At 40.0% G+C, this 26,708-nt stretch overlaps 1 protein-coding gene across 3 annotated transcripts in view; it reads right to left on the bottom strand.

The window, feature by feature from the left end:
* The window catches only part of fam13b (family with sequence similarity 13 member B), a 36,224-nt gene extending 15,191 nt beyond the window's left edge, over window positions 1-21,033 (bottom strand). For 2 of the 3 annotated variants that reach the window (XM_080008063.1, XM_080008065.1), the window contains exons 1-7: window positions 20,900-21,033; window positions 14,621-14,762; window positions 12,601-12,780; window positions 6,366-6,563; window positions 5,505-5,682; window positions 4,949-5,090; window positions 3,447-3,535 (exon numbers count right to left, since the gene is read on the bottom strand). In XM_080008063.1, the coding sequence (XP_079864189.1) occupies window positions 3,447-3,535; window positions 4,949-5,090; window positions 5,505-5,682; window positions 6,366-6,563; window positions 12,601-12,742 (749 nt within the window). In that variant the 5' untranslated portion in view covers window positions 12,743-12,780; window positions 14,621-14,762; window positions 20,900-21,033. Of the gene's footprint in view, window positions 1-3,446; window positions 3,536-4,948; window positions 5,091-5,504; window positions 5,683-6,365; window positions 6,564-12,600; window positions 12,781-14,620; window positions 14,763-14,869; window positions 14,971-20,899 lie in introns of those variants that run through there. The other variant, XM_080008064.1, reaches the window with a different exon arrangement.
* Between the last annotated feature and the right edge of the window lie 5,675 nt (window positions 21,034-26,708).

Below are 26,708 nucleotides of genomic sequence, written 5' to 3'. Positions count from 1 at the left end.
TATCCACTGGACACTAGGGCTATCCACTGGACACTAGGGCTATCCACTGGACACTAGGGCTATCTACTGGAGACAGGAACAGTCCACTGGACACTAGGCCTATCCAGTGGACACTAGGCCTATCCACTGGACACGAGGACTATCCACTGGACACGAGGACTATCCACTGGAGACAAGAACCGTCCACTGGACACCAGGACTATTTAATGGACACTAGGGCTATCCACTGGACACTAGGACTATTTAACGGACACTAGGACTATCCACAAGACACTAGGGCTATCCACTGGACACTAGGACTATCCACACAACACTCGGGCTATTCACTGGACAATAGGACTATTTAATGGACACTAGGACTATTTAATGGACACTAGGACTATCCACGAGACACTAGGGCTATCCACTGGACACTAGGACTATCCACACAACACTCGGGCTATCCACTGGACACTAGGACTAATGGACACTAGGACTATCCACAGGACACTAGGGCTATCCACTAGACACTAGGGCTATCCACTGGACACTAGGGCTATCCACTGGAGACAAAAACCGTCCACTGGACACTAGGACTATTTAATGGACACTAGGACTATCCACTGGACATTAGGACTATCCACTGGACACGAGGCCTATCCACTGGACACAAAGCCTAGCTACTGTCCTATCCATTGGAGACGAGGCCTATCCACTGGAAACTAGACCTATCCACTGGACATTCAGACTACCCACTGGACACTAGGCCTATCCTAGCCAGTGACATTGCCTGTGTTTGTGTGGCGATTATAGATTAGAGTGCATAATCTTCTTAAGTGGCAGTAGGACACACGGGACAACACCAACAGCCTGACCCACACTGACACACTAGCCCAGCAGATATATTCTACAGTCACCAGTGAGAAGCAGCTACTGAGCATTCAATTTAGCATTTTTGTCATGTATGTCACTGCTGCTGCAACACTGGAATTTCCCTTCGGGGATTAATAAAGTATCTTTATCTTATCTTATCTTAATTTTAAGATTAAATTACAAACCCTTGATTTCCCTCTTGGAAAATTATAAACCAAGTGTAATTGTATACCGAATAATTAGATAAAGGTTGAAATGTTGTTATGGGCAGAGTCCTTGTGTAAATGAGCAAATAAAGCAAGACAATTGACAAAATTTTATAACTGGCAAGTCTTTCCAACACACAGAGCTTAAAACACATGGAAACTTTGCTCAACAAGGGCAGTGCACTCGGTAAGGAGACAGAGTGCTGTGCAGAGCTGCTCCAGGCCATTGGTTCTCAAACTTTTGAAATAGATTAGACAACATTTTTGTTTAAAAAAAAATAGAAAAAATAAAAATGAAAAACAATAAGCCTATATAAAGTGGTAGAATACAGAGCCCCGCCCCTGGTGTCTGATTTATTAAACAACCTTAAAAACACTAACAACGCTTAAATGCTACATTTCAAAGGTTTAATATTATATATACACGGTACATATTTTTGTATTTCTTTTTTTTGATGGTGATGTGTGATATGAAATACAATAATCATTGTTTAGTTATCACCATTGACTGTGTTCAAGGGCTTTTGCTTCGCTCCCCTCTTCAGCTTTACGCATCGCGCGTGAGGGGGAGGGTCCATTAAGTCCATTAAGCATATGGGGGATTTATTTTGTGTTCCTGATTATTATTAAATTTTTCTAGGCTTGAGTACTTGTGATGTGATCTACAGATACTGTTCAACTGAATATATATACGCACATAATACACGTATGGGTAGGAGACTAGAAGTGGCCGTGTTACGCACAGTGCTTTTTAAATTGTTATTTTATTTATTCAATAAGTAAACCGACCACAACAAAATACACGTAAAATGAAAACCCACTGTCTTTATTTCTTTAACAAACGGGCACTGGGAATAGGAGACCGCGGGATCAGATAAGCGAGCGGACCAACACAAAGTCACACTGAGGCCCTACTAGCCCCTAGTTTGTAGTAGGGGTGTTCACGTCCCGTTTCACCACAAATTTAAGGTTATTTTCCCAGATCAGCCTATTTATGTTCCACACTTAATCGCCACAGTTCCAACAGACCACGTCTGTGCTGTCCTTTCAGCACCACAGCTCTAACCACTGCATTTAAAATTGGAATATTGAATATAAAATGTGGTTTATTGAACTTACATTTTTTATCTAAATTTATTTAAGTATAATTATTTTAGGAATTATGCATGACTGATATATTTTTAAAATAACATTTAAAAAAATCTCACATACCCCCCTGCATTACTCCAAAGTACCCCTAGGAGTATACATTTAGAAACACTGCTCTCAGCGATGCTGTGCTTTTACCTTTGCACAGGGCAAAGGCACAAGATTAACCCAGTTCTGTTTGCGACGTAGGAGGCCTGGATCAACATTATAAAACACAACACTAGATTTAAAAACATTCTTGTTTTTTTTTTCCTCAAGTAAAAGTTTAAAGCATGAGCTTGTATGCCAAACAGAAACAAAGTTATTTTTTGCTCTATGGTGATTTTGCGACTGTTTGAGACTGTAGGTGTTTCCGTCCAAACAGTTCTGGGGACTGCCTGAGGGGAACTGGGAAGCTCCCCGAAGAACTAAATACCTTTAAGGGATTTTTTTCTCTTTGCATTCACATCGCCAGTAGGAACTCTGAAGTGACGTCAGCCAATGGGGTTTCAGCACAAGGTCCGTGTTGTATTTAATCCGTAAATGCCACGTATTTCACCTTAGCAGTCCACCAAAATCTGTTTCTGAAATTTTTTAAGCGAGAAGCAATCCAGTTGCTGTGTCCTCACTCATATAAGATCTACAAGACGTAATTCAAAAGTTTGGTCCGGCTTTCGTCGGCAAGAGCACGCACCTGGAAGTTTTATTTCATTGAATTAAAGCAGAACTCTTAAACTTTAGTATTAAGGATTTGGTGCCTCGTCAGTTACTAAGTGCAATTGCACTTTTAACCAATACTGTAAAACTCGGCCCGGTGTCAGAAAATAATCTATTTTTCCGAACAAATTTGAACCTTTTAATAACAGTCTACGATCGCAGTGTGAAAAGACACAAAAAGGGGCGTTCCTCCAAAAGTTCTTAGAACTGTTAAAAAAGTTCCTGTGGTGTGGAAATGCCTTCTGTTGTCTCATGTGACACGTCGGTTTTTATTTCCACAAACAGACGAAGAACATTACTTTAGCTTGAGAATTGGTTACAGACACTTTAACCACATGGATGAGGAAAAATACAACTAGGCTCAACCAGATGTTTGACATGAATGATATGATTGGTGATAATAATAATAATAATAAAAAAGACCTAATCCCACATCAACAACAGCATTTCAAAATGGTGGTTCTGTTGTTCTGTCTCACTAATTATGTCTCATTTATGTCATTTAATTGAAGTTATTTTTCTACTGATGTGCGTGTGACTCACCTGTCCTCAGGGCTGCCCCCGGTGTGTGTGTGTTGCTGTGCACAGGAGGTGTGTGTGTCCTCGGGAAGATCCTCGTCCAGCTCTGTGATCTGAAAATGACAAAATTCTATAAATAGAAACTAGAAAAACCTGCTTCTCTGTCCAGGATGTTGAAGAGAAAAAACATCAGTTCATCACCGTGAACTGATGGAATGTTTTTTAATTTTCCAGGTAAAACTTCCTTTAAAAATTATATATTTATAAATACAACTCCTGCACAATATCTTACTTTTTTTAAAACCAGAATGTGGATAATACATTTTTATTTTGCCAATTATTATTATAATTATAATTTTTTCCCCCCACTACTGTTATTATTGGTGTGCTTCTTTTTGTTAATCGGTGCTGTTGTAACACTGCAACCTCCAGGGATGAATAAGCGTGCATCCATCCATCCATCTAGAAAGAAAGGGATCCATAGACAGACAGATATAAACTGAGAGACAGAGGCGGACAGTGGAGGAAGAAAGAGGTCCGAACAGAGGTGAGAATATTATAAGTAACAGCAGATGAGCTCTTAACCCTCCCTCCCTATCTCCCTCCCATCCCCTCTTGTTGCTAGGGCAACTTCTTCATGTCCACACCTCTGATTGGCTGATGGGGAATTCTTACACTGTCACTCTACAGATCTTCAGATGAGTCATCTGTGTGGCCTGCGAGTGTGCGTTTGTGTGTGTGATTAGATATGAAACTCAGCATAAATCCAGTGAGAATAAAGACGCCTGGGGTTGCATGCTGGGTAATAACTTTGTTGAGATTGGGAGGGGGTGGGTCACAGTTTATAAAAAACAGAGAAAAAGGATAGAAAGGATCATCAACATACTGATGAGACTGGAGAAGATGAAATGCCAAACATGTGGATAATAGTTTGGAAGAATGACGACTGAATACTGATACGACTTTTAATAGTATTTCTGAATTCATTTTAATTTTGATTTCGAAATAATATCTAGTCTACAGATTTCACAGTCATGACATATTAGTTGACGATTAGTTATTACACAAATATTTGCTAAAACTTACAACAGTGTAATACTACATGTCTGCCTTTTGTAAAAGAACCACTAAGATTCAGGTAGCAGGTTCAATCCCTGAATGGAAAGTCCACATTTTATTTAGTAAACCAACATTTCTAACATTGGTTTAAAATTCCGTCAACATTTGGATACAAAAAATATATTGGGGACCCCCAAGGGTCCTGCCAGAGGTTCTAGGGGGTCCCCAGCAAAATGATTGATCGTTCAAATTGACTGTTTGTTCATTTCCAAGATGCCATCACCATTAAAGAATGTCCAGTAGTTTGGATCCTTGTTTCACTGTTATCCCTGAGTAGAGTACAGACACTCATCAGATCTAACAAAAAAAATCTGCTTGGACTGGATCCCAGAGACTAAATCAACTCAACTTTAAAGGGTCCGCGGCGCAATCAGGACGCAGGCGTGGACGAGAGGTGGAGGTGGTACCTGTTCGCTGGAGCTGTACTCGTTGGTGGTGGAGACATCGTCGTCCTCTGAGTCGAACAGGACCTCGTGGTTGTCCAACAGATCAGCCAGGACTCTGCAGACCGAGGGCTGGTTGCTGATGTCCTCACCTTCTGTCCACAGACTGGGGAGAGAAGGAGAGAGACATTGAAACAGAGGGAGACAGAAAGCAACAACCACTGATCTAAACATCAGTTATCGAAACCAGTGCAGCCCCGTCACCAGAAACAGTGCCTGCAACATTCCTCTGCGTGTCTTTGTCAAGTTTGAGAAAACATCACCGTTTATCATTTTGATGATTATCAAAAGATAATTTACTATGCAACACCACAGACTGAAAAAGACACAAAAGCACTTTAGAAATCATAATTAATAATACTTTTTCTGAAACATCTTTGGTTCAGCAAACAAATCATGAAAACCTTTTTAATTTTGAATACATCTAAATGCGGAATGGAGAAACAGGTACATTTTACAGCGCAGTATCTTTTTAAAACACAAAAATTCTCCAAATGATGTCGTCTCCGCTGTGTCTCACTGGAAGATGTCGGGTCCGAAGACAGCGGCCAGCGCGTCCACGCTCCAGCTGTCCTGCTGCACAGCTGCCATCTTGGACAGAAAGTGGACCAGGAAGCGCAGGAGGCTGTAGTTGAGATGGGGAAGCTGCTGCAGAAGGTTCTTCATGTTGCAGCAGAAGTCCTGCTTGTTACTGTGATCTAAAACGACAACAACAAGCCAGCTGCTTATGATCTTCAAAATATCACTGATTAATCATTGCGCTATAGTGTTATACATGTATACATGATGGTGTATTTCCACAGCATCACTTTACATCAACAATGTGTATTTACATATACATACGTTATTTTATACCTTGTCTTTAATTTTAACTTATTTCAGGTTCCTGTTTATAAGTGAGTATTATCATCATGACAGACACAGTTGACGTGTAATAATTCTGGTGAATATGGAGATAATTTTAGCTCAAACCATGTGATGATTTTATCAAAACACTCAGTCAGGATCTCCATCTTCCAGTATTTAGAATGGTATGGTGTACAGTACTCATCTGTTTAGAGTCTGAACCGTCGAAGAGAGGAAGACTGCCGGTGCAAACAACAGCTCAGAGTGTCAGTGCCCTCAACACCGTGTCTCCCACGGAGAAATTTAATGCCTCTGTTGAAACTGTAAATGTGACCTCCGGGGTGTGATAAAGAGGAACGACCTCCACCTGAACCTCCATTGTCATTGAAGTTCTAGCCGTGGATTCTTCATAACAAACACCACGTTCAAACACAAGGATGCTGAGAAGATGCATTAGGGTCAAAGGTCCTTGATGAACATTCTTCCATTAGACACACACGTGTGTGTGTGTGTGTGTGTGTGTGTGTGTACACACCGTGGTACAGATGCAGGCAGTGTTTGTGTACGTTCACAGGAATGAGCGGCTCAGGCAGTTTCTGCAGGAAGAGGCGCAGCAGGCTGACAGCTGAAGCCACGCCCACTTCACGTTCTAGCTCCACCTCCTCTCCGCTGTCATAGCGCTGCCGCAGCCAATCAACCCGCTCCGCGTCACCGTTAACCAGGAAGAGGCCACCTGACGGACACAACACAGAACGTGTATTATAAATAAAATATCAGTGGTTTTCAACGTGGGCTCCGGGGGCCCCTAGGGGTCCTTGAGGAGGTACCAGGGGGTCCCCTGGATTGTGTGTGTGATTGTAACACATTTAAAAACACAGAGTCCCACAGAGTACAAGAGTAGAAATACAGAGACTGAAAATTTGAGGTTTTGTTTTCCCCAATTTCTTAATCAATTGATTAATGTGCCATATACGTTTTGCAGAATCCTAATATCTGACTGAAAAGCTAAGTGGACTCAATTGGTATGTGGCAGTGGTAGTAACACAGCGGGCAGTGATTTCAGCCTAAGTAACTCTCTTCTATTCCTGTCATTACTGACGGAGCTTTCTAAAGTCCTTTTCCACGGTCAGGCCGAACCGTTCTTGGCACGGTTGCTATTGGTTACGGTCGCGGTTAAAGTCGCAGTTCTACTATGCACGGTTTGGCATGGAACGGTTGTGAACCATTCCATTCCTGGATTTTCGGAACTGCATTTATCATGTTGGGGTTATCTGTGGCATTTGAAGTAGCCAAAATTTAGCCAAGAAACATCATTGTTTATATACAACAGAAACTGTGTTTTAAATTCTACCAACACCCAGAAAATTGTATTTCTCTGCTTGATGATTCTATGAATCTACCATGAAAAAATGGCAAAAAAATGGATGATGACATTCAAACCAAAGATGAACCCGAGGGCATCCAGTGCATCCGTTAATAGCTCCGTCTCTTGTAATAAGTGTTATGTTATACATACATACACACACATATTTCAGTTTTTTTTAAATAATTGCAGCCTTTGCGATTTGAAAATTGCGTTCTGTTTAACTGCAATGTCGGTTTGAATTTGATTAATCGTTTAGCCAAGCGACGCTATGTACGGCAAAGTGTGTAGGACTAAAATTAATACCAGCCAAATGCGGCTAAATTCAGCTCATGTATAGTCTGGTGGTTTTATTTACACATGGACGGATGGTAAAACCCACAAAGCCTCTCGAACAAAAGGTTTCACACTAAATGTTGAGAAGTTGAAATCTGTGTGGGTGTTGACCGGACGATCCGGTTCCTCTGTGTGGGATAATAGTTATCATAACATGAGCAGCCATTCCCTCTGCGCTATGAAGTGTGATAACATCAGCAAAGTGACATAACATGAATGTGCTTCTGCGGTTACATAACGTGCACACATGCAGCATCCAGTCTGCTGAGGAAGCTCTGGGAGGTTCAGCGTTGAATCAGCCCAAAGGACGAACTGGAAATAACAGTGTTTTATTTCCATTCACTGGACACGTTGACGCAGATATAGAACGAAGCCAATGTAGAGTGAAGAGAGATTATCCTCCTCTCCCTTTGAGGTTTAGTGACATGACTTGATAACATAATGATAATGTATGACATAACTTCAAGTAAACCTGCATATATTCAGAAGGTCTTTTGTCTGGGTGCTGCTTGTTGTCTTTTCTAATGCTGTTCGTCCTTTGTTCTGTAAAAGATTTTCAGAGAGTAGACGAGGCTTACTATTTCAAATATGAAGCAGTGTATGAAAGGTCCTTTTCAATAAACTTCATAAAATTGGTGAGCTTCAGAACAAAAAAAACATTTACTGCATTTTGACATTAAAACGAACCCATCTTAGTTACCTAAAATGATGTTCCATTCACCGTGACAGGTAGGAAAGCATTTGGTGTGTAATGTTTGAGCCTGGCTTGCAAAGCAGTCCAGGGGGCACATAAGATCATCCCTCTTACGGGGATCATGCTGCTAACATCCGGCATTTGTCACCAGTGGGAAAGGAAAAACCCAGGCCAACGACCCGGTCAAATGACCCGCTCATAGACCCGGGTTTTTACCGGCTCCACTTCTGATCGGCTCTGATGTGAACAGGGCACCCGGGTGGACACGCTCATCTTGGCCCCTCTACCGGTGTGATGTGAGGTTAAAATTCCAGACCAATCAGAAGTTTTTTCCGCATGGGGACCACGGTGGAGAACCCTCATGCTCCCCACCGGGCACCGAGGGACTCCAGCCCCGCCCCAAGCCGGTCCCTGCTCCCCACGGGCACGGATACGCCACGCTGCTTCTACTGTAGGGTCGGGCCGCTCACGAACAAAATCCTTGTTTTTTTTTTTCAAGTTTTACAATTTTATGTTCTTGTTTGTTTAAGTTGCTGTTTCCTCTACTGTTTTGTTCCCAATCACACTGGCACCATGACACCCCCCTTTTCCCACGCGTTCGTGATGTCGAATGTGACGCACCAGAAAAAAATAAAAATAAATTCTCCTGGCAACAGGAAAGGTGTCAATCACCGATTTTGTGCAGGTTTAACTTGCTTATTGGGTGTGAAAACGGTTTTATTTAACTTGTATGTGTTCTCTCTTCCATGTGATTTTTTTATTTAAATGTGACGTGATTTCAATTTAAAACTACTTCAGCAGGCAGTGTACAAAACTCTTCTCAAGAAGGACTTTGAAGTAAATCTGTCCTCTGCATTTGAGCCATCCTAACTATGGCCCGGGACCAACTCCAGATATAGATTTCGGCAGGAGTGTAAACCTGACATATCACGTTATCAATCCACGGGGGGAAATTCAGCGAGCGATGTCGCAGGCAGCCATGCAAGGCGCCAATTTTACTCATCGGGTTCAGTTCAGTGTCTTGCTCAAGGACACTTGGACACAGCACCGGGAGGAGCTGGGGATCAATATCCGATGAATAGATGACCCCACTATACCTCCTGACCCACAATGCTGGCAATGTATGCCTTTTAGGGATGGGAAAGTGGAGCACTCGGCGGCAACCCACTGAACGAGGGGAGAGCATGCAGACTTTACAAAGAAAAGGCCCCAGTTGGGTTCGAACCCAGAGTCTTCTCGCTGCGAAGCAAAAGTGCTGACCACTGTACACCGTCGTCTTAAGAGTTTAAAAGGTCAATGTGCAGGAGCTCTTCTCTTTCACATTTGCCCAGAAAGGTCACTGGAACAGCCCTCGTTCACTTCCTGTATGTGCAGCTGTTGTTGCCGAGTGTGAAGTTTGCAGAACAGTTATGCAACATGGAAGGAAGTGATCCGTGGGACAGATGGGGCTAACATTTAGATTCCATCTCATCAGCAACACTGGATCTCTAACAACATAATTTGGTTTATCAGTTCAGAGGTCAACACCGGAGCACAACACGTGAGCCTTCTGATGGAACCAGGAAGGGGGAGGGGCAGCTTTAAAAATGTGTAGACTCTGTGCAGTTTTGACCAATCTCACATTGGAATTTGTTTTGTATGTGTGAAATGATGATGTCTGCTGTGCAGTGCTAGTCATTTTAGGAATGCACAGATACCCACTCGCATCAGATATCGTGTCATATAACGTGCTAATGCACTCATAAAAATACTGATACCTAAACTTGATATCAACCTCACATGTCGTCGCACTGAGTTCCTGTTTCGTGGCTTATTTTTGGAACCAATGTGATTTGTGTCAACAGATCAGTTAATACATCAACCACGAATACATAAACACATAGGATCTTCGAAATCACTAATCTCACTATTATTGAAACGGTCTCAATTTTTTGGGGTGATTTATCTGCTCTAGACTACCCTACTGCACTCCCGTCTCCTATTAATATGTTTAGCCTACATCTAAGCTCGACTGTTGCTAAATAATCTCACTGTACTTGCATATTTATGTGCTTTGTCATGAAGGGGTTTCACAGGGCTGACATGTTGGAATGTTCACTTCACACGGGTAGACAATGTATAATTAATTTATCCAAAAGTGTACACAAGCTGTTATCTGGTACTTGAAAGGTGGATTGTTGAGTCTTCTAACCCCGAACCAAGTCTCTGCAGCTGTATTTCTATGTGTAACACTGACATTATTAAATTGAACTGTATGTTTTCTAAGGTCATTATAGTGATGACCTGTGAGACTGGATGAATTCCCAATATTTAGATTCATGTTAATCAGCTTTTCTTACCTTAAGTGAAGTGTGTAATACTTGTTGGATATTAATACAGCGTTTCCAGTTAATGTCCCTAAGTCGTGATTCAGTAAAACACCATCTGCGAAAAGGCCCATGAAGGTCATTTTCATTTCAGACAAGGGAAACTGGAGCTTGACAGCTGATCATTTTGGGATGTATTTAAGTGTCTGAGGTTTCACATATGATGGCTTGCTAGTTTGAGAGAAGTCACTGTGTGAGTAGGAATTATGTACCTAACTAAACCGGAATTATTCTAACCCTCAGCTCATATAATGCTATCCCCAACTATATATAATGTCACCTCACATGATGCCATGTCTAATCCTGAACAAAACTACACATTATTCAACTCTGGGGGACATTCAGGTAACAGAGCCAGGTGGCCATGCTCACTCCAAACCACAATGACGCTCGTCTCAATCCCCAACGATGCAGAACCGCTGCCAATTCCAACCCCCACCCTGTAGGGAAAAGTGTCAAGAACCTCCTGTAGTGGGAATGGCAAAGAGACCTTTGGCTTCAGAGCCAATTATTCAAATGAGACAGCCAACTGTTTTTTTCACAGAAAAAAAATCTAATCTCTATTGGACAAAGGTGGTGTTGTCAGAGCTGTTACTTGACCTCGAGAAGGCAGTTGACATAGACATGCCAACCTTGGGAAAATATTTTGAGTACCACAATAAGGCATGTGATTGCCAGAGGAAAATATACAGATAGCGATTATTATGATAATCCTGGTAAATAAATAACAATTAAAAAAATATAATAATAATAATAATAATCAAGGGGAATCATAAATATATTTTTATATGTGGAATTGTCCGAACTCCATCATGGTTTGTTTGTGCGCCCTGATCAGAGAGCTGCTCCTCCAAATAAAACAATTAAAAACACTGTTTTTAGTAGTTTTATTTGGAGGAACGGGGATGAGGCACAGAGCCGGCCCTCCGTTCGCATTGAACAGCCGAATCCAATTAAAGAGTCGGGTTCAGCCCTATAAATAATAATAATTGGACACACACAAAAAAAATCCCCCATATGTTTCATGGGCTGTCCCTCCCTTGGTGTGCGGCAGGCAGAGCTAAAGTGACAGGCGGAGAATGTGAAAAGTTGGGTTTCTCCAGAAGCCCTTGAACACAGGACGTCAGGATTTCATATCTCACACCATATGCACTCACGTAACTTTCACTCAGTCGGCTTTCTCTGTTAAAGCTGCACTACAACCAAACTCCATCCCAGCAAGTATTAGCGAATTGGACACATACAGTTTATTTAGAGCTCATTTAAAGAAATGGTTAATTAGTACTTAGCTCTGTCTCTGCACTAAAACTCAATTGTACCTAATTGTCCTGAATCTGTCTGGGCTGAATCTTCTGTCACCTGTCGCTATGTTGCTGTGGCCCGTCTGCCCTCATGTACCTGCATGCATGTCTTATTGTGGTTCGGCCTTTGTGTCACACTGATTTATGTATTTTATATACTGTGCATGGTTTTTATGTCTCCTCTTTCTGTTATTGTTCTGCATGCTTATCAATGATATTATTGACTATGTAATGCCAATCTTATATTCTGTTTTTATATTCTTATTTTTAGGGTGACTAACATCTGTCCAGGGACTACAGATGAAAAATTGCCTCTCGGCTAACTCTGGCGCATTTACAGCAATGTTTATAAATGTTAACTGTCCCTGATAAATAAACTAACAAATAAAATAAAGAAAAGTGGAAGATGGGATGCATTTGTCTAATTGGAAGGAGAAAATTCTTGCGTATAGTGCTCTTTTACTGGCAATTATGGAAGGAATTTACCAAAACTATTACAAGAGCATGAATAGGTTAGGTAAAGTTATTACAAACAAAGCTGCCCCTTAAGCTCTACTGTTTTCCATGTGCCCTGGATGGGGGGGAAACTGAATCACACTAAAATTTAATTAAAATGAAAGCTACAATGAACGCAGAGATATCTGTATTGATATCGTCTGAAAGCTTCTGAATGACTTCATGTTGTGTAAGTGTGTGTGAGTGAGACCCACCGTGCTCTTCTATGTATTCCACAACATGTTTGACCAGCGCAGGAACATTATGGCCGCTCAGCGTGTGCGTGTGCGCCACTTCCTCCAGCCGAACACCAAACACCCTGCAGGGGGGTGCCAGCGTGCCCTCGCTCTTCCTCATGGCCTCCTCCTCACCACCGCTCCTCTGAGACCTCACGTCTTCAGACAGAGGGAGGAAGAAAAAAATAATGTGTGAATGACGTGACAGAAATAGGAAGTAGGGGAGGAGCGATTCTCACATTCATACCTTCACAAAAGGAGGACCAAATCTGGATATAAATCAACAGTCAAATGAAACCAATAGTCGAGTTGTTCTTCATTCTCCTGTTATTCTTCCAAGTACCGTGTTGACCCAAATATAAGACGGCCCTGATTATAAGAGGACGCCTCCACTTTTTCAAGACCAAATCTTTTTTGTTAAGAAAATCATTTTATTTGAAAATAATGACAACGCAGCATGCAGTCGTACGCAGTGTGTGAAGATAGATGAACGTAATGCGGAACAACATTTAGCGACATGCTAAGCTGAGCACAAGCTGAGAACGGTCTGAGCCAGTCACACGACGCGAGTGCAAAAGAGTCTGACACAGGAGCTTGAAGACCCGCCCCCTTATTTTAAATCAACCGTGTGGGAAATGAGGGCCTACAATGTAGTGACCTACAATGGAGAGCGAGTGGTGGATGGGACCAGTGTATGTGTGTTAAACACATTGAAACACTTCTGCTAATGCACACCTTTTATTTTTTTATTATTCTACCGTACATTGACATTTGAAAGTCTAGACGCTGAATATACGACGACAGCACCTTATCAGAAATAGAATAAAAAGTTGTCAAAAGACTTGACACATTGAAACAGATACAGTGGTACCTCGACTTACGATTGCATCTACTTACGACTAATCCAAGATACGAGTAGTGATAGTCGCGAAAATTCACCCTTCATGATGAGTCCTAAGAAGAAGGATGATGGGAAAAAGAAAAAGGCAATGATTCCCATTGAAACTAAGAAAGAAATCATAGAAAAATATGAGCATGGTGTATATGGGAAAAATTGCTTCGACATACGACTGTTTAAACATACGACCGTTCTTATAGGATGAATTACAGTCCTAAGTTGAGGTACCACTGTACAATGAAAATAGTGATTCAAGAGTCAGCATGGCTTGAAAAAAAAAAGATATATCTCTCCATCTATCTAATATATATATATATATATATATATATATATATATATATATATATATATATATATATATATATATATATATATATAAACAAATCAAATCAAGAATACATTTTGCACTTGAAATTTTCGCCAATTCCTGCAATTTTGCTGCCAAAAAAGATACCTTTGCAAATTGCGTCGCAAGTATCACAGAACATTTTATGACATGCACACATGGGTGGGTGAGGAAACAAGCTGTCATGCAGCAGTCAGAAAACAGCCATCGATAAAGACAAAACAAAAATGCTGCTAAACAGGCCGTGCAGGCGTGTCCTTGGAGTCCTAAGGAAAACTTGAACATGGAACAGCACAAGTCTGGCTGCTCTGATTCAACGAGCTCATTAGTTATTATATCATTATTACATGATAACATGCTTTGAGTCCAATTATTTAACTAAATGATGCAACTACATCTCTACTGGGTTTTGAAACACTTTTTAAACATTTCAAATTCACAACAAGAATAAATGAGTGTCCTTGAACTTAGATATTGGGACACAACAACACTGGCCTCAAAAGTTCAATGCAAGACAATTTGGGACGAAAAAACAAATCTTTAAAACTTTTCTTGAAAACATTTTTCCAAATCAAATGATCTCCCATGTTTTCTTTTCCATGATATGACACATTCAGATTCAGATATCTTCTAGCATTATATACCAAGTCCTATGCTGTCCTCTTATGCATGTTATATTACTAATAACGTACATATATAAAAATGTACATACATTTTTTCCACACTATATGACATTTGATATTATTATTAATAACCTTTTAGCAGTATAACTCGTGTGCTCTCCTCTCCCAGCTGAAGCAGTAGAAAAACATCTATGGCTGCTTGAGGTTGTGGCAGAAGATGAGCCTGTAGTTCCTCATTGACGGAGCGCTTATCCCTCGTTCAGGATCCCTTTAGCTAAACACAGGGGGGAAAGGGAGAACAGATACAGAATGGTAAAAATACTGGAAACATAAAAAAATATATAAAAATTAAAGTTTAAAAGCTGTTAAACCAAACCCTACAGAGCAGAGTTAAAGCAGCGGATGAAAACAATTCACTCGACCAAACCTCCACCCGGCTCGGTCACGGTGTCCACGCGGTGTTGCCTAGTCCTCGCTGTGGCCGGAGCAGAGTGAAACGGAGCCGGATGGATCGGACGTGGAGACCGTCAGGACGGTCTGACTGTTAACCGTTCGCAGGAAGAGTCCGAGACTAAAGCTACGACACGAGTACCCGGGAACACAACGTGATAACTGCAACGCAGGTTCTGCTTCCTCCTTAATATTATGTTTTCATGGCTTGACAAGACACAGATTTTATTCATGAAAGTTAACTCAATTAATTGTACATTTGCAAATATACAATAAACCTAATTCCTACTTTTAAGTGTCTGTTTTCCATCTGTCAGGATCCAAGATTAAATGTGATTTCTCTATGAGGCCTGGTTGACTATTGTATTTATTTTGGTAATTTATCCATTTCTTTATATTTTTGGTAGTTGTATTTAGATGAATTTGCTAAAAAGTATTAAATATACAAATCAAAGAACACCTGTTCTGGGGTGGAGTGTAATAACCATAACCAACATTAACACAGGTTAACACAGTAATTTGTAATATTACAATTGGTTGTGTTCCATTGAGGAATACCGGAGCAGCGTGTACTCACACACTTAGTCTGAGCAGCACAATCCTGACCTAATTCACTTTCTACTTGACTGTCCTGATACTTATGTAATGCCATTCGAGTCAACATTAAATAAATAAATATGCCTGCGATAAATCCATAAATAAATAAGGAAATAAATATATAAATAAATGTGAATGTAAATAGATAAACGAGTAAATATTGTTCAATAATAAACTTTTTTTATTTTTATTTTAAATACTTTTTTCCCCCCCCTTCATTTTAGGGGACTTTTATTTCATAATTCCACATTTATTTATTGTGTGAGGAAGCCAAGGCCAGGCCCCCCCTGCACCACCCACTCCAGGGGCGATCCATACACCAAGTCTACCGGGGTGCGGAGTTTGTGGCCAAACATTAGCGCTGTGGAGTGCAGAGAGTAACACCGGTTCCCAACAGAAACGGGCCTGGTGACTCCCACTGCCGGGGAACAGACTTTTGCCCGGGACCCAGGTGTGTGTCTACAGTCCGGAGGGAAAGGAGGGCCTCTCCCTCAAGCTGTCCAGCCAGTGGGCCGGCCCTTGCACTGTGCTGGAACAGCTGCTGGACGTGGTCAACAGGGTGCGGCTGGTCAAGCGGAACCGGGTGGCGGCCCTCCACCGTGACCGGCTCGCTCCCGACCGGCCCCTGGCTCCAACCGAGGAGGTATCGGGATCTGAGGACCGGCTCCGAGCGACCACCGCTGTTGTGTAGGAGAGCGCCAACGACAGCGCGGTGTGGGTGGTCCCCGGCTCTGATCTGAGATAACCACGGCCCGTTAATTTGCACATAAGGAACAGAAATGTGGCATGAAGTAATAAAAGTGATCTGAAATAAATAAAAATCGGCTTTGAAAAACTTCCATTTCAAAATTAAAAACCTTATTTATTTAACTATATGTACATATTTATATTTATTGCCCCATTTGTTTATTTCACGATATATTTCACAGACATATTTATCTATTTAATATTGACTCAAGTTGTGTTCCATAGATACTGAGCTACAAAATTTACTTTGAATTTTTGACCTTGACATAGATCATTTGACAATATCTTGTTGATGACTATTGGTGCTTGCATAAGATATTTACGCACAATAACTATTTGGGAAAGAATCATTAGCAATGACAATATTATGACCATGAATTAGCACGGCTCAGTCTATGAAGTTCAGAAAACTGAATTACTTTACTGTAACTAGAAGACAGAATTTAACTATATCTCCCCGACGCCAGATACCTTTTTTCTCTTACTCAAAATGTGTCTTACCACTGACCCCAAAGAGCAGAGATTGGGTAAGCAACCCTTATATGCTTGTGATAACCCAGTAGAGCCATGTTGGGTGCTGTGAGGTGCTCTGACTGCTGCTCACGCTCAGAGCCAGGCCAGTCCAAGCCAAACAAGGCCAAAGCCAACGTCAAGGTCGCCCTAATCTCAGATCCTCCCTTTAAAGGCAAGAGGCGAAGACGCTGTTGCCATCCAAAAACTCAGAGTTAATCATTGAAGACACTTCACACGGCGAGGGGTGTGATTTGGCAACAATAACACATTCAAACACAACATTGAATCAGAATAATGTGAAATACTTTAACTTGTACTTTCCATAGACCGACTGCCGCTTCCTGTACTGGGCTCACCGCTCCTTCACTATGTACATACATATGTGACCCACCGCAGCAGAAGCCACCACCTCGCGCTTTTCTTAAATGGCCAGGAGCAGCCAAATAACTTGAAAAAAACTTTCTTGAAGGGAAATTAGATTTTTCCAGATCCGTGTTCCTTTGTGTTTTGTTTTTTTTAATCTCTCGACGTATTTTTAAACCCGAGTTTGATTTATAAATAGAAAACTGTTAAACCGTGGAGTTAAATATTCCCGTTAGATTACATGGGGAAACACAGTTCATTGATGGATCGATCGATGGTTTCCTTTAAAGCGAGCGTCCAGGTGAAGATCATTCCTCCATATTCCATGTGATGTGAAGTCACAATGTGAAACCCTTTTGATAGAGTTCAACCTTTAAATATTACTACTTTTGCACACACGGAGCCACTGTTTTGAAACTGCGTAGAAGAAGGAACGCGTCATGCACCTACGTCACTTCCGTACACAGACGGTTGAAGCGCAGCATGGGGCTGTTTCGGTCTCACTTGTTTGTGAACACTTTCTTCTCCGTATCGTTATGGATTAGGAGAAGTGGGTGGCGGAAGCTCTGAATCATATCACGGATCTTAATCTGACCAGTGCGATAGATCCAAGTCAGTGTTAGCGTATTGGACTTCATTTTCCGCAATGATAGTCAGTTCTCCCACAGCGACACAGAGATCGACAGCGACGCTGAATGTGATGTTACTCTTGACTTGGAGAACATTTCAAACAGCGGATTTCAACCATAATGTAACGATGAAACAAAATATTTTCAATAACCACCGGAGGAGACCAAGGATACGTCTGTTGTTGCTACAACGGAAGAAGTTGATGACGTGATGAAGTCCGTTGAGGTTGGTGATTTTCTGAGACTCATAATATTGATAAGATTCTACATTTTGTTGTGTTGTCCGCACTTTTAAACTCCAAAATAATTCCACTTTTATAAAACATGTATATCCTTACTGTTAAATAAAAGCTTTTTTAAAAAACAAAATAAGTTGTGTGTTTTTGACGAGGTTTGTGATTAGCCCATGCAGCATTATGTTAAGTAGCCATGAGGCTTTGTTGGTCCCCCAACCCCATTTGCATTGTGGGAGCTGAATGAACCTGGTGTGGGTAAAACTTTGGAGGTGATTATCTCAGAAATACAGTTTGCCACACCCTTGTCATGAACAAGTCATAGCAATTAAAAATATTTTCTTTATTTGCACAAGTGACATCTTGTTTGTAAGCTCTGATTCTCCACTTTCAAATGATGCGGAATTTTTTTTTTCTTTTTCGAAAGCCACCAAATGACACTACACCACACCCAAACATGGCAACAGCACACCCACCTAGCAAGCACAGAATGACCTGGCAATCCCACAGCACCCTAGTAACCACACTGACATAGCAACCACCTTTGTACCAACACAATGCCCTGGCACCAGCACACCCACCTAGCAACCACAGAATGACCTGGCAACCGCACCCCAGCCTGGTGACCATACGCCTACCAACAGTCCACAGACACACCAGCTGCATACTAGTCTAGCAACCACAGAAAAAATATATGCCAAGCAACAGCCCACTAACACAGCAACAGCAAAACAAACCTGTTATCAACAACACACCGAGCTGGCAACACCATACAGACCTGGCAACACCATACAAACCTAGCAACAATGTGCCGACCTCACAAACACAACCACACACACTGAGCTACAGCCATCCATGTGTCTAGCTCCAGCTTCTTGCTGACCTTGTTTTTTAACTAATATTATATTATGGTATTTGCACAAAGCACTTCTGTTCACATTTTGAATCCATCAGTTAAAATTTCTCACAGACTCCGCTCCGCCCACGCTGCATCACGTAGTTAATACAACCGGACACAATATTCGGTACGGTGAACAGCGCCAAACTCCCACCTGACAAAGTGCTGAGCTCTGCTTCTTCCTGCTTAACAATGTCCCGACTGTTACACAACAGCTGTGTCTTACGACTGGTTTTACCTTGAGAAGAGACGTCAGTCGGAACAGAAACATTTGCCGATCTCCGAGCTACGGCATAAAACACCAATCAATGCCCAGGCAGTGAAAATTATATGGTCCCTGTGTGAAGATCACATTAATTGATTTTCAGGTTTATCTGTATTCTTTTTTAACTAACGTTAAAGTTCTCACTTTTTTTTTTAATTCCATAAAACACAAATATCAAAAGATGACATCTGTTTTAAATAAATATCATCTACCTTTTGAAAATTGTAATGAATAATATTTCCATCAGTTATAGCAACTTTTATGTATTGTAGCGCCTATTCCCATGAATGTACCAAGAATCTGTCATTTAGTGATATATTTTAAATATACAGCACGTTTTGTTTTTTTGTCATCTCAGTATGAAAATGAGCAACACACCAGGAGACGTCTTTAAACAGCCATTGCAGAATACTATAATATATCATCAGAGTATGATGCTCCGTGATGGTGATGCTGTAGTTTCCTACTTCATGTCAGTGTCACAACGTGCTCATCACGTCATGTGGTTGTTTTTTGTTGTTTCGTGTTATAAAACACTTCGGTGCGGCTATTACATTTTGTCAGACATTTTTAAAATGGCATTGTTTGTACAAAATGTTTTTTTATAATTACTAATATGGTTAAGATAAGAATATTAATAAATGAATAACAAAATATTTGATTAATTATAGTTTCATGTTATTTACTCTCGTTGGGATTTTAAAACGTATATGTTCATGAATTTCCCCCAGGGATTAATAAAGTGTTGTGTATTATTATATAACATTACACTTTTTTTAATAGGTCAGTATGTGTTGTTTTGAAGGGATATCTGTGGAACCAGAAATCCAAATATGACTTCAAATCAACTGTGGGATCTGCTGATCAGCTCCGTGTTTAAAATCTGAATTTAACTGGAAATAAAAACCCTGTTTTAGTCAGTTGTCTTTTCTCTTTTCAGACATTTCCTGTTAATTTATTTTAATATTGATTATTTATCTGTTTATTATTGTGTTTGATTCGATGCGATGTTCTTTATGATGAACTTTGTAGATGAAGTTTATAATTCATCTCATTATATTAAAAATAACAAGGTTTCTATTATTTCCGACGCGACCTTTCCAGAACTTTCCGTTCCAGAAGCCTCGCACCAGAGGAGAGAAACACGCAAATAAAAGGCGAAATAATGTTTGAATTTAGGGAAACATTTGAACATCAAGTGTGTGTTTCCCTCTTATTCAATGCAACACGAGAAGGAAAAAACACACACAGCGCAGAAATGAAACTAAAACATAAATCACATAATATGAATAAATATTCATTAATCAAGGACACGTGACGTTAATCTCCTAAAGGTACATAGAACATTTAAAAGAAAAAAAAAGATTTAGACTGTCATCTAAAATGTATAAATCTGATCAAACGTTGATGTTGTGTTTCTGGGGCAGAGGCTAACTAGCAGGCTAGCCAGTTAGCCTGCTAGCCAGTTAGCCTGCTAGCCGTTTAGCTGCAGACTGCTGGGAAACAACAACACGTCCCACTTTTGTCGATTAACGCGCATCGCAGCGCAACTTCCACCGCATCGACGCGGTTGCACGTACGATTAACCGCAACACGGAGGGCGTTAAAGGGTGGAAGAACCGGGCGGCGGAGCGGGGAAAGCGGATAGCATTGGCGGCTAAGAAGGTTGGCATTAACGCTCAGCATTTGCGCTTAGCATCGACGGCGGCGTCCTACCGGTCGGCGGAGGTAGCGGCGGAGCAGCGGACCCACTGGGGCTCGGTGCGGCGGCGGCGGCGGCGGCGGCGGACACGGTGGAGTGGGAGCTGAGTGGTGAGACGGGGCAGACACAGCATCCAGGTCCCGCTCCGCGATGATGTGATCCGGGCTGAGCCGCTGCTTCCTGCTGCTGCTGCTGGAGGACGCACGGACACGCCCACACGCGCACGGGCAGCCCCGCGCACGCGCGCAGAGCACAACATGCGCGCGCACTTTGCACATAAACACTAAAGCATATGCACTATACAGGTACTACACACTTTGTACATAAACACTAAAGCATATGCACTATACAGGTACTACACACTTTGTACATAAACACTAAAGCATATGCACTATACAGGTACTACACACTTTGTACATAAACACTAAAGCATATGCACTATACAGGTACTACACACTTTGTACATAAACACTAAAGCATATGCACTATACAGGTACTACACACTTTGTACATAAACACTAAAGCATATGCACTATACAGGTACTACACACTTTGTACATAAACACTAAAGCATATGCACTATACAGGTACTACACACTTTGTACATAAACACTAAAGCATATGCACTATACAGGTACTACACACTTTGTACATAAACACTAAAGCATATGCACTATACAGGTACTACACACTTTGTACATAAACACTAAAGCATATGCACTATACAGGTACTACACACTTTGTACATAAACACTAAAGCATATGCACTATACAGGTACTACACACTTTGTACATAAACACTAAAGCATATGCACTATACAGGTACTACACACTTTGTACATAAACACTAAAGCATATGCACTATACAGGTACTACACACTTTGTACATAAACACTAAAGCATATGCACTATACAGGTACTACACACTTTGTACATAAACACTAAAGCATATGCACTATACAGGTACTACACACTTTGTACATAAACACTAAAGCATATGCACTATACAGGTACTACACACTTTGTACATAAACACTAAAGCATATGCACTATACAGGTACTACACACTTTGTACATAAACACTAAAGCATATGCACTATACAGGTACTACACACTTTGTACATAAACACTAAAGCATATGCACTATACAGGTACTACACACTTTGTACATAAACACTAAAGCATATGCACTATACAGGTACTACACACTTTGTACATAAACACTAAAGCATATGCACTATACAGGTACTACACACTTTGTACATAAACACTAAAGCATATGCACTATACAGGTACTACACACTTTGTACATAAACACTAAAGCATATGCACTATACAGGTACTACACACTTTGTACATAAACACTAAAGCATATGCACTATACAGGTACTACACACTTTGTACATAAACACTAAAGCATATGCACTATACAGGTACTACACACTTTGTACATAAACACTAAAGCATATGCACTATACAGGTACTACACACTTTGTACATAAACACTAAAGCATATGCACTATACAGGTACTACACACTTTGTACATAAACACTAAAGCATATGCACTATACAGGTACTACACACTTTGTACATAAACACTAAAGCATATGCACTATACAGGTACTACACACGTTGTACATAAACACTAAAGCATATGCACTATACAGGTACTACACACTTTGTACATAAACACTAAAGCATATGCACTATACAGGTACTACACACTTTGTACATAAACACTAAAGCATATGCACTATACAGGTACTACACACTTTGTACATAAACACTAAAGCATATGCACTATACAGGTACTACACACTTTGTACATAAACACTAAAGCATATGCACTATACAGGTACTACACACTTTGTACATCAACACTAAAGCATATGCACTATACAGGTACTACACACTTTGTACATAAACACTAAAGCATATGCACTATACAGGTACTACACACTTTGTACATAAACACTAAAGCATATGCACTATACAGGTACTACACACACTTTGTACATAAACACTAAAGCATATGCACTATACAGGTACTACACACTTTGTACATAAACACTAAAGCATATGCACTATACAGGTACTACACACTTTGTACATAAACACTAAAGCATATGCACTATACAGGTACTACACACTTTGTACATAAACACTAAAGCATATGCACTATACAGGTACTACACACACGTTGTACATAAACACTAAAGCATATGCACTATACAGGTACTACACACTTTGTACATAAACACTAAAGCATATGCACTATACAGGTACTACACACTTTGTACATAAACACTAAAGCATATGCACTATACAGGTACTACACACTTTGTACATAAACACTAAAGCATATGCACTATACAGGTACTACACACACATTGTACATAAACACTAAAGCATATGCACTATACAGGTACTACACACTTTGTACATAAACACTAAAGCATATGCACTATACAGGTACTACACACTTTGTACATAAACACTAAAGCATATGCACTATACAGGTACTACACACTTTGTACATAAACACTAAAGCATATGCACTATACAGGTACTACACACGTTGTACATAAACACTAAAGCATATGCACTATACAGGTACTACACACTTTGTACATAAACACTAAAGCATATGCACTATACAGGTACTACACACACGTTGTACATAAACACTAAAGCATATGCACTATACAGGTACTACACACTTTGTACATAAACACTAAAGCATATGCACTATACAGGTACTACACACTTTGTACATAAACACTAAAGCATATGCACTATACAGGTACTACACACTTTGTACATAAACACTAAAGCATATGCACTATACAGGTACTACACACTTTGTACATAAACACTAAAGCATATGCACTATACAGGTACTACACACTTTGTACATAAACACTAAAGCATATGCACTATACAGGTACTACACACTTTGTACATAAACACTAAAGCATATGCACTATACAGGTAGTACACACTTTGTAAATAAACACTAAAGCATATGCACTATACAGGTACTACACACACGTTGTACATAAACACTAAAGCATATGCACTATACAGGTACTACACACACGTTGTACATAAACACTAAAGCATATGCACTATACAGGTACTACACACACGTTGTACATAAACACTAAAGCATATGCACTATACAGGTACTACACACACGTTGTACATAAACACTAAAGCATATGCACTATACAGGTACTACACACACGTTGTACATAAACACTAAAGCATATGCAGCAGTGTGTGTGTGTGTGTGTATATAGTAATTGATTCAAAAACAAGGTGTGTTTTTGTAGTTTTTGTACATTTTCTGTGTTTTGTCATGTATGTCATTGCTGCTGCAACACTGGAATTTCCCTTTGGTGATTAATAAAGTAACTTTTTCTTATCTTATATTATATGCAGTATACACACACACACACACACACTTCCTTATTTACTCTGTTTATAAAATAGAATACATATATACAAATACATACATACATACATACATACATATATATATACAAATAGCCAAAGAATTACAAAACAATACATAATTTTCAAACCATTTATTGTGTAACAGTTAATTCTTCAGGTTTATTTTCCAATATGCTGCCTTATCTCATTGTTTATTGATATATCGTTGAGTTTACTCATCTATCAAACACACACACACACAGACGTGCACACACGCAACCACACATGCACTGACAGAGGAACACACTGTGCACACTGACACACACACGCACTCATATACACACTCCCACTTTAATAATTCACACACTTTTCTAGGTTAACACACACACGCATGCACACACACATGCACACACACATGCACACACACATGCACACACACATGCACACACACATGCACACACTCTGCGTCACATCAGTCCTTCATCCAAAGCCACTTACACTCAGTACATCTGTATTAGAGTCTTCATCACATCCTCCAATAAGAAACATCAGCAGCAACAGCATAGACAGACAGATAGACAGATAGACAGATAGACAGATAGACAGATAGATAGACAGATAGACAGAAAGACAGATAGACAGATAGACAGATAGACAGATAGACAGATAGACAGATAGATAGACAGATAGACAGATAGACAGATAGACAGATAGACAGATAGACAGATAGATAGACAGATAGACAGAAAGACAGATAGACAGATAGACAGATAGACAGATAGATAGACAGATAGACAGAAAGACAGATAGACAGATAGATTGATAGACAGATAGACAGATAGACAGATAGACAGATAGACAGATAGACAGATAGATAGACAGATAGACAGAAAGACAGATAGACAGATAGACAGATAGACAGATAGATAGACAGATAGACAGAAAGACAGATAGACAGATAGACAGATAGATAGACAGATAGACAGAAAGACAGATAGACAGATAGATAGACAGATAGACAGAAAGACAGATAGACAGATAGATTGATAGATAGATGAAAACAAATAGGATAATAATAAAATAATACAATTCAAGAAATATTCAAATTGGAAATTATACATCTATATCCATCCAACTATCTATATACACACACGGTATAAATATATATATATATATATATATATATATATATATACACATACAGTATATACAGTATGTATATAGATACATACTGTATATACTGTATGTATAGATATATATACTGTATGTATATATACTGTATATATAGATATATATACTGTATGTATATACTGTATGTATATATCTATACATACAGTATATACATACAGTATATACAGTATGTATATCTATATATACAGTATATACAGTATGTATATATCTATACATACAGTATATACATACAGTATGTATATCTATATATACAGTATATATACATACAGTATATACAGTATGTATATATCTATACATACAGTATATACATACAGTATGTATATCTATATATACAGTATATATACATACAGTATATACAGTACGTATATATACATACAGTATATACAGTATGTATATATATCGATACATACAGTATATACGGTATGTTTGTGCGTGTGTTCTCGGAGCTGACAGTCAGTTTTCATGACTTTTTAACTCTGATGATAAAACTTGTGAAAACTCTTGAAATGAAACTGATGACGCTGCTGCTGCTGTGACCTTTGACCCAGTTCCTCTGGACATGTCTGTGCACATCCTGCAGCGTCTACGGCGCCACCTGGTGGCCAGGCCCGGTCATGTCAACAGAAGTGTATCGTACGTTGTGCCCTCCACGCAGACCTGGTCTTTTTTATCTTCTCAAAACATGAAGTAAAGTTTCATGGATTAAAAAAGCTTTATGATTTTTCATACATTTTTGGACCGGATTGAACCAAGCCCGTGACCCCGTTTCTAGGCTGCAAAATTCTCATGACATCAACAGCAAAAACCTTGAGAGGGGACGCATTTCCAGGACAAACAGGCTGCATGGATTTAATATTTAATATGTAATATTTAATATTTAATATGTAATATTTCATATTTGTGAAAGTTCCATTCGATTGGAAACAGGTGCATGAACTCACTGAGCCATCAGGGGGAGTTGTTGTAGACGGTTTATTGCTGTTTATAGTTGTACACTCAGTGGAAAGTTTCTCAGTCGGTTTGATGAGGGCAACAGTCTGGGGCTGGGTGATAAACACTCATTATCAATTATCAATGATCAATTATCGATTATCAATTGTAGATGATCAATTAGCATTTTCCAGTGGTGTCTTATTGTCACGAAAGCAGGACAACGTCACATCGACGACACAGGTGTGTATTATAAATTCATA

This window comes from Zeus faber (assembly GCF_960531495.2).
Source record: "Zeus faber genome assembly, chromosome: 10".
Lineage (NCBI taxonomy): Eukaryota > Metazoa > Chordata > Actinopteri > Zeiformes > Zeidae > Zeus > Zeus faber.
Note: the sequence above shows the minus strand (reverse complement) of the source record. Positions and strands in the feature narration are given on the sequence as shown.